Source organism: Morus notabilis, unplaced genomic scaffold (assembly GCF_000414095.1).
Source record: "Morus notabilis unplaced genomic scaffold, ASM41409v2 Scaffold363, whole genome shotgun sequence".
Classification (NCBI taxonomy): Eukaryota; Viridiplantae; Streptophyta; class Magnoliopsida; order Rosales; family Moraceae; genus Morus; species Morus notabilis.
This window is the reverse complement of record NW_010360145.1, coordinates 296,446-306,184: the sequence shown is the minus strand read 5'-3', so window position 1 is coordinate 306,184 and position 9,739 is coordinate 296,446. Positions and strand designations below refer to the sequence as shown.

General features: G+C 38.1%; 1 protein-coding gene across 1 annotated transcript; it reads right to left on the bottom strand.

The window, feature by feature from the left end:
• Positions 1 to 1,035: 1,035 nt before the first annotated feature.
• LOC21400421 (TNF receptor-associated factor homolog 1a) lies at positions 1,036 to 8,697 on the bottom strand. Its single transcript, XM_024164182.1, has 13 exons — positions 8,596 to 8,697; positions 7,650 to 7,895; positions 6,566 to 6,677; positions 6,164 to 6,252; positions 6,004 to 6,072; positions 5,791 to 5,920; positions 5,402 to 5,560; positions 4,862 to 5,210; positions 4,430 to 4,542; positions 3,822 to 3,966; positions 3,138 to 3,592; positions 2,851 to 3,055; positions 1,036 to 2,391 (listed from the first exon to the last, which is right to left on the bottom strand). Exons 2-13 carry the CDS (start codon positions 7,822 to 7,824, stop codon positions 1,036 to 1,038), a joined length of 3,357 nt encoding a protein of 1,118 aa, XP_024019950.1. The 5' UTR covers positions 7,825 to 7,895; positions 8,596 to 8,697.
• Positions 8,698 to 9,739: the final 1,042 nt, after the last annotated feature.

Here is a 9,739-nt window from a genome sequence, read left to right as displayed (position 1 = left end):
AGATAATAAATATATGTCATAGTCCTACCAATCAGCATCTTTTCCTATGGAAAAGAAATAATTAAATAAACAATTCACTTGATCGTTCATGAGGACATGTCATGTGTTTCCTATGTTTCATTTATTTTTTGGGAATAGGTTGAGTCAAAATTCCTTACTGATAGAGTATGCTAATTAAGATCATTTGATCAAAATCTACCGATCAAAAAACATATAGGAGTACCAAATTAAAATAAGAGCACTCACATACAACTACTATATAGCGTCGTCACCCTGTGTGTTCACTGCCGACGGGCCTCGCTCCCCTGTGCGGCGCTAGTTGTGACCTTGACGCCATGGATTTTGATGGTGACCAGCTCCTTATAAATTTTGTACGGGTATTTTCATTTGTGGATGGGGAGATCATAGAAATACATCTTCGAGCATTAAAGTCACTTTGTACACTCACAAAATCAGAAGCTTTATATTTTGACCGCCGCCTAGTTGAAGATTGCATTGATTAATATAATCATAATATTAAGACAAAGGAGAGATTTTAAACTTGTTCCAAAATTAGACAGTTTATCTAATTACTTGAATGAATTTATACTAGAGCTTTGAGGTATACAACAGACTTATTTTGGTGCATGGCAAAGTAGCAAGGTCGGGACCTGCACCAAGCAGCATCAAATGGAAGCAAAGGAGAAACCGCAGCCGCAAATTGCGGCTAAAAGTATAGCCGTTCTATTTTAACCATGCCCTTTTCAACCATTCGCCGAAAACCCAGGGACAAACAAAGCCACATTTTCTAGCAACTTATAAGAAATGGCTGGAAACAAAGAAACACTCTTTACAAAATGTTTTCTTGTGAAAAGCTTACAACCTCACTCCAAATCTATGAGAACCAACAATTTCCTGTAGTACATTATTACAACTGACAACAACCCGTTAATTTATGGGCAAACTCCGGCATTCCATAAAATATTCATAAATATATGCACATAAAATGATGAATAAACTCTTTTATTAATTAAATAATAAATATCCTATTACATCTCATACTTCTAGGACACTATTCCTAACATAACCGTCATGTTCTGCGTTCCTCATTACAACTAAAGACATATCAGAACCTTGCATCTGCCACTGGTTTTGAATCAAGCCATCAATCTGCCCATTTACATAAGGTAGAGGGTTAGTCTGTGGAACGAATTCCCTAACCGGTTCATAGTGGCTTCCTGGAGCACTATATCTCCTATGGTATCGTTCATCATGATAACTACGTGTTCGCTCAAACCTACAAGAACTAGTAGAGGATCCCACATTATCAGCTACACTCAATTCGCCGGGAAATGAGAACTGCCGAATTAAGGGGTTTGGCCCATTGCTTAGGGGCTCAAAACCTGAGCTTACAATGGATGCCTTTCCGACACCGTGCTCATCATCAAGCAGGTCATTGATAATATCCAGGTGTGGGAACTCATCTGCTGCTGACAACCCTTGCGTCTGGCGTCCAGACGTACAGGCAGGGAAGTCTGCGGACAAATGATCCCGTGATCCACCCATCACAGGCTTGTATAAGTCAAGGTTCTGAAGGTCATTATGCAGCAAAGGAGGATCATAGTTCATTCTTTTCTTGGTTTCCCTTTGAGAACTCTCCATCCATTGCGTTCCATTGTGTAATCCATCCCTTGTCACCATGCCGAAAGGAAAGCCTGACTTGATAGTACCTGGGTCCACCCTTTCGGAGCTCTGTGGGATGAACATTGGGGCAGATGCCAAAGGAGGTGGCTGTGAGTATGCTGAAGATTGGCTCCCTGATGAACTTGGAGGGATAGAGTTGGTGAAGCCAGCTGAACTCAAAGAAACATGGTTACCCATCATGGCATTTCTATATGACTGAGGTATGTAACTATGGGTTGCTGGAGAGGGGTCGGGACCCAACCGGCCAGCTGCACTCACCGAACGGGCAAGTAAGGGAGATGTTTGAACCATGGAAACAACCGGAGCCGTTGGCCTAGGACCAGGAATTAAAGGAGCGCTAGATGGTCGCGACATCACAGGCACCTGTTGCGCCATGGCTTTTTCAGCCAATTTTGGAGTTGCAGCCTTCTGAGTCTCCGGTTTGGACATGACAGTGGGCTGGGATGAAGTTAGCAAAGGTGATGTTCTATCAACCTGTTGAGGGCTATTTAAGGACACTTTCCTAACTTGAACAGAATCCACACTGGCACTATTCTGGAACTCGGACTTTGGTTGAATTGTTGATGGTAGACTTTTAGTAGGGCTACTAGGAGAGCACGTTGGTGGTGGTGGTGGTGGTGGTGGTGGTGTCTTCTCTTTAGTGGATCTTTCTGTCTCAACCTGATCTTTGACAGTCAACTTTTTCTGCAGTGAAAGTACTTCTTCGTCCTATTACACAAGGGAAAACAAATCTCCCGTCAACATTAACAAAGAAAGAGATTCAAAACGTATTATATAAATAGGGCTTCAGCAAACAAAAGAGATAATAATCAGCCAAATAATAGTAGACCACAAGATCACAAGTTCATAACCACGTATTGTCTAAGGACTATGGATGTACACAAAGATATTATATATGAATGTATGCATGTGTACATTACGTATATCAATTGCAAATGCAAAAGGTCACAGAAGTTGCACGCCGATCACGCTGGTGGAGTTCAATAGGTCTAGATAAACAAAGAGATGCTCAGCCTATAATGTACTTGCAAGTCATATGTGCCACTTTTGCAAACTTAGGAGATGCTGTAGAATTCAGACAAAAAAAGCCCAATGGAGAAATTGACAGTGCATATTGATATTGGGGCACCCAAAACATAAAAAAACAAAACAAGAACAAGGATCCACCTTTTTAACCACATGCTGCTCAAGCCATTTTATGCGGTCCTGCAAGGAGCTAACAACAGCCTCAGACTCGGATTCACCAGTCTTACTACAACCAGAAACGCCATTCATGTCCACTGCATCAGTTGCAGGCCCAAAAGGCTGATTATCTGTCTCATTTGCCCAACTAGTGCCATCCGATGATACCTTTCCTCGTTGGTTCTTTCCCCTGCAAGTTACATGCCAAATCAATACCATCCCATAAATTTCCATCCAGTAGCCCAAAAGGAAATGCAGGCTAAACATGTTACCTGCTAGGTGATTTTTGATTCTTGGCATACGAGCTTCCCTTGTAAGGCGCAGTCATTACGACCGATGGGACTGAATCTGTGGAACATGTTGACGAACTATCATCCATAAAAGATGGGCTCTTTTTATCAGAAATTCCATTTTGCCCAGAAGATAGTCCACTGCTACTAGCTTCTATGGAGGGTTGAACTTCTGATGTGTCAGTATCCCAGTTGATTGGACTAGCATCTCTGTCTTCTGAATCAGGCTGGGCTTCTGCAATACCATCTACTGAATCAGAAACATCGGATACATCTTCAGGTGTATCAGGCTTCTCAAGGACAGGTTGCAAATCCTCTCTCATGGACCCTTTTCTTTCATCAATAAGGTTTTCTTGTTGATGTTTGTCCTGAACCACGATGCTAGGCCGTTCCTCCTTTCCTTTATCCTTCCCTTTTTTGTTGCGTTTCTGTTTACCCTGTATAAACATCAGAATGAGAAATAAGAACAAAGGGAGAAGAAATAAAAAAAAAAAAAAATTGAACCATCTTGACAAGGTACAAAACCAATCTACACAATAGCGAGAAAGTTCTGAGTGAAATCTAACAATGTTCTCATAATAAAAATAAAATTTTTGCTTCTTCCATTCCTTTTATTTTGAACTACCTTGAGCTGTCAAAATTTATAAAAGAAAAAAAGTTATAAACCTGTTTTTTCTTTGATTTCTTCTCTTTTTCACTACGCTTTGCCTTAAGTTCACATTCAGCTAGCCATGCAGCCTCTTCTTCACGGATGAGCTCCTCTTGCCTCTTCAGTGCAACAGCTTCCTGGTAGGCAACTTCAATTTTGTTGCTGCATGAATTAGGAAAATAATTATACCATCTAACAGTAAGAATAAGCATTACTAGGATTCTATAACAAAATAACACAATGAAAAGGTATCAGCCAGAATCTTTCACCAAGGCAGATTCCATTAATGGAGGTGGACAAAGAAGTAATAAATAATGAACCAAATGTTAGCAATGCACAACTATTATGGTAAAAAATATTTTGGCAAAAGCCCATACTGCAAGAAACCATTTGCCATGGTAAAGAAACTAAAATTGCCTCCTTAAATGGCACTCCTATTGCCTAGATGATAGCAAAGTTTTGCATAGAGGTAACTCCTAATAAGAAAGGAAGGTAACTAAGAGAGAGCAAGAGCGAAGAGTGCTTAAATCTATGTGAAAGTGAAGGACAATCTGCAGACGGCTAAGGAAAACATTACTTAAGGGTAATGAAGAAATAAACACATTTTCATTTTAAAACACAATACCTGAAAATATGGGCAAGGACAAATATCTCCACAGTCCTACGACCCAATTCTGTAAGGCGCCTTTCATCACGCTCGATAGAATCTTTGTTGAAGTCCTCCCCAGAGTTCCCATCCTGATAAGGAATTAAAATCATCAAAGACATTATACTCTTAAGACTCTCCCACACTCCTATTTTAAGACAAACAGAAACACATAATAACAGAAAATTTAAATGCATTATATACTAAACAACTAGGTAGCTAGATGAGTTAGAAAAGTTTATCAGCATTAAATCCAAGGACCTTCGACTCCCATCTTGGCAAAGGTTGGGAAAGGGAGAGAATCATCTCTCATTGTTTAACCCATCAATGAAAATGATATACTGAAACACTAGTAGAATAGACAATTACAGAAAATAAGTTCCTTGTGAACAACAACTACTTTGAACCAACCTTGGTACGGTTCTGAGGACCCTTTTCATCTTTAGGAGGTAATGGTTCCATGGCAGCCCTTTCAAGTAACAATACAACATCCTCCTCCAAAACAAACGTATCTTTCTCAACACGAACAATCGGCGCTGGCACTTCTTCAGCATCTAGCAATTTCACCCTATTTTTTTTGCCCTTAGTCTGGCCTTCAAGAGCCTTTAGTCCACTATACAATGAGTCCATTACCAATGTAGACGTGACTTCTTTCTCAATAAAAAAGTGTTTAACAACAACTTTCAGAATTGCATCGGTCTTCTCCCTTGACATACGGCGCTTAGCATTTTGGTCAATTCCCAACCAGAAAGCACAAAAACTGCAACACCATTGCGAACTGTATTATTAAATAGAAGATCTACAAAGTAAAAATTCCCAACTGAACCATTAAAATATAAGCCTTTTGAACATCTTGTCTCTTAGATTTGATATATGCTGGGTAACGAAAACAAACAGCGAATGTTCTAAATTCGACAGACAATAAATGTTAGACACAGCATAATACAATACCTTGACCACCTTGCTTTATCCTCAATCAATTTTCCAAGTTTGCCTCTTCTCTCCTCCACAAAACGGCGGCAAATTTGCTCTACATTTGTCAGGTATACTCTAACAAGTTCTCTCCTATATTGGCAATCAAGGCAACGGAATGGACGATCTGCTCTCTCCCTACAAAACCATATGCGAAGAATACACATAATCAACCCATGCATACCAATGAGAAGTAACAGAAATTTTCTTGAACACACTCTAAAGCCAAAATCAAAAGGTACGTAGAAAAGGTAATACCAGTCTAAGTTTTACACATTCAGGACAAAGTTAACCAGAGATAACTACTTCAAACATGCAATACATTGGCCATAACGACAGGGCCACATAAAGTTATAGTGATGAAACACCTGATGACTTGAACTTGAGCCTTTATTATAAGTGTGTCGGCATCAATAAACCCTTCCAACACTTTTGACAGCTCCATAAATTTTTTCCATCCCCAGTCATGTTCTTTCTTCCAGAATCGATGTAACGTATCTGCAAAATTTGCACTTGGTCAAGCCTCCTTGCTTAACATGTTGAAAACACCACCTAAACAATTTAATGATTGACCAACCAACCCGAATATTTTGATTTCTTGGGATCTTTATTTACCACAGCTATAGTAAACTGGGCAAAATGACTCCAACCTGATTCACAAAAACTTTAACAAATTACATAACTGCATCAGCAAGGAAATATCATTATCATTAAATCAAACCAAGTTTTTAATTATCTAACCTGGAAGAAGTTTGTCATGATTGGCAACACAAAGAAACAAAGAGAGATGATTGCAAACATCACAACCCTGAGGATAGATCAAGATGTACCTGCGAGCCGACACCAAGCGCTTAGGTCAAAAGACTTAAAAAACTAATTCGTAGCAATTTTCCATATTATATGAGTTTTTGTAAGCTAAACACATTCTAAGCCATTCCTACAACATGAGAACAACAATAAACACGGGAGGAAATAATAGACGCCATTATCATTGTCCAATAGCTGATGAGACTTTTTGCATGCACCATGCAACAATTTTCATTGTAATACATAAAATGGTATGTGAAACCATTAAAAATCAATGAAAAAAATAATGCAAGACAAAAATTACTAATAAAAAGTGTCAACTTCATAGACCCATACCATTTGTAGCCGCCAACCTCGAATGCATTACTACGAAGTTCCCTTTTGTTAATCTGAGAAAACTTCTCGATCTTCCACGTATATTTTCCATACAACTCGGATGGCTTAGGCCCTATAGACAAGTAAACTAATCTGTAAGCAACGTACCACCTCATATCTGAATTAAACAGAGAAGTAGACAAGGGAATCAAAAATTAAGCACATTGGAGAGGGTGGGTTGGGGGGGAGATTAAAAAATGCAATGTAAAGCAATTCTACTTCTTCCAAATGAAACGATGAGATTATACACACGCTTATACATGATAAATTTAAGAAAATGATGGTCATGTCTATAACAACAGAGATATGGTAAAGAAAGAGCTTTCAATACTAGCAACTAAAATAATCAAAGAATTAAATAGCATTAGCAAAATCATTTCACTGCGAAGTACTTAAAACACTAGCTGCTAGATTGATGTACAGTATACCACAACAAACTGTAGGTTGCATAAAGCAAGCATAGAAGTTTAAAGAAGTTTAAGTCCATGGTTTGCACTTAAATAGCTTGCACGCAGCTAGTCATTAACAGATAAAATCTTCACAATTCATCTGGTATTCCACAATCAATCGTCTCTTGTTCTCTCGACACCATGAGTACACAGTAAGTGCAGAATACATGATACAGGCACAACAATTTCTTTTTTTTTATTTTTTATTTTTTTAATAACCATGGTGTCCAGGACTTTGCCCCAACTAATCCATGCAAAGCGCCCCTCCACATGGATGGGTATATCTCAGGCCTCTGGCCCGCACCATGAGTACCTCAGACCTAATGCTTCCTGAGGCACTAAGTCAAAGTGATTCAACACAGAGCCAGCACCTTGTGGTTAGGCACAGCAATCTTTTCATTCCAAAAACCTGAAGAACTAGCCTAAAATCGTTCCCCGCTTCATTCCGTGATTCAATCCTAAGAACCACTGTACGTCAGAGATATTAACATCGCCCCAAGCTAGGCACTTTATTGAATAAAGAAATACAAACCTACTCAGTCCAAAGAAAAAAGAAAAACTGTGTAATGCGAAATACATGAAGACAAATACCATACCACCATCATCATCATCATCCGTATCCCAATACGGCGGCGAAGTAGACGGAGTCCCATTCTCCACCTGCTCCAAAGACCGCCATTCCGCCAACTCCCCCGACTGGCAACGCTGCCCACCCGAAACCCCCTCCATCGACCTTCCCGCTCCAGATTCCTCACCAGCAGTCCCGGCCATTTCACACCCCCGAAAACTTCTTCCCCGCCGTTCCTTCCCCTTATTTCGCCGCTGAATAAATAAAAATTCGCCTACAAAAATAAATTAACACTAAGTTGGTAAAGCCTCACATTTTTCCCTGAAAAATGCATTATTCAGACAAAGTTGGGCAATCTGAAGATAACCCAATTTGAGAATCCTACTGTTTGATTGTTGGATAAACGTAGTAAGGAAAACAATATATGACATTTTATAATTCAATTCCTCGCTAACTTGAGGAATTACTTGGGAATCCATTGAACTGATCCTAGTAAAGTTTATTGATTAATTTTTCATCACTCGAACTCAAACGAAATAGAAAATAAGAAGGAAAAAACAAAACAAAACTTCATTTTTTTTGGCCCCCTATTATCTCGGACAAAATCTGATTTGGTATAAAAATCCTTAAACGAAAACCCCAGTAAAAATAACCCCAAAATGAAATGAAAAAGAAAAAAAAATCCATCAGATTGAAATTTCAAAACCGAAACAAATTAACAAAATCTAAGCGAGTATCGCGGAAAACTCAATATCTCAGTACAAAGGGCGTAAGTAAGACCCGTAATAATTGAACAAAGAAAAACTAAGATCGGTGGCAGACAAACCCCCAAAACCCACTATCAAAAAACCAAACCCTATGAAATGGAGAGAAGGCAATCCAAAAGAGAGAGGAAAAAAAATTAATACAAAAAAAAAAGCGATAGAGAGAAAGAGAGAGAGAGAGCATCGAACAGATCGAATGGCGATACGGACCTGGAAAAGAAGAGCGGAGAGAGATTTTTCAATGGCCAAAGGAAGCCCTGAGATTCTAAAGAGAGAGAAATATAGATAGGTCGAAGGAGCAGCACAGAGAGAAAGGAGAAAAGAGAACAAAGGCGGAACCCAAAAAAGAAAAATCTTATTTTATTTTTTTAATTTCTTTTAATTTTACTTTTATTAATATTTGACAAATAAAATGTTAATAATTCTCTTATTTTATTTTTTAATTTCATTTCATTTTACTTTTATTAATATTTGACAAATAAAATGTTAATAATTCTCTTTTCTTCTTTTTTTTTTTTTTTCCTTCTCAACTATATATGTTATTCCTTCAATCCTTCTTGTAATTGTGGGGCTTTTTGAAGAAAGAGAAGTACATCTACATGAATGAATTGAGATCATATTTTCCAAGAAGAACAAAAATTAAAATCAGATTGAAGATTCATCATGGCAGTTACAAGCAAAATGAAGGGAATTGAATTAAAAAAATTTATTATATTTTTTCTTATAAGAAAATATATTTGGGGCGGCCAAAGAATAATAAGGAAGAAAAAAAGGAATAAAATAAAGGAAGGTAGAGTTGGCGTTTGTAATAAGGTCGGTGACAAATGTTGGGGGTGGGGGGCAGAAGAACATTGACTCGTTTGGGGTGCCAAACAGGCTTAGATTGGCCATAGCCCCTACGTGGGATCCATTTTTTATTTTTTTTATTTTTATTTTATTTTTATTTTTTTCATTTTTTATTTTTATTTTTATTTTTGTGCTTTGAGTTTGAGAGTTGTTAGGGTTTGTTTGCGGTTGCTTTGGAGTTGGGAGTGTGAATGAAGAAGAAGAGGGGTTGATGTTTTTTGGGCTGAGGTTTTGACTCTTTCGGAAGTTGGGGACTTTGCATTGAGTGTTGAAATAATTGCACACATTTGGGCCAGAGAAGTAGAGAATAATATATGGGCTAGGAGTGAGTCTTGCAACCAATGAAAAAAAGGAGGGGGATAATTACATTTCTGGGGTTGATTAGATATATATCTATCATACAACACACGAAAAAACGAATGTTCACAAGTTGTGATATTTAGGTATAAGTCTATGAAATTACCTGTAATGATATTTATATCTTTTGCTTACTATCTTTAAAATTAGT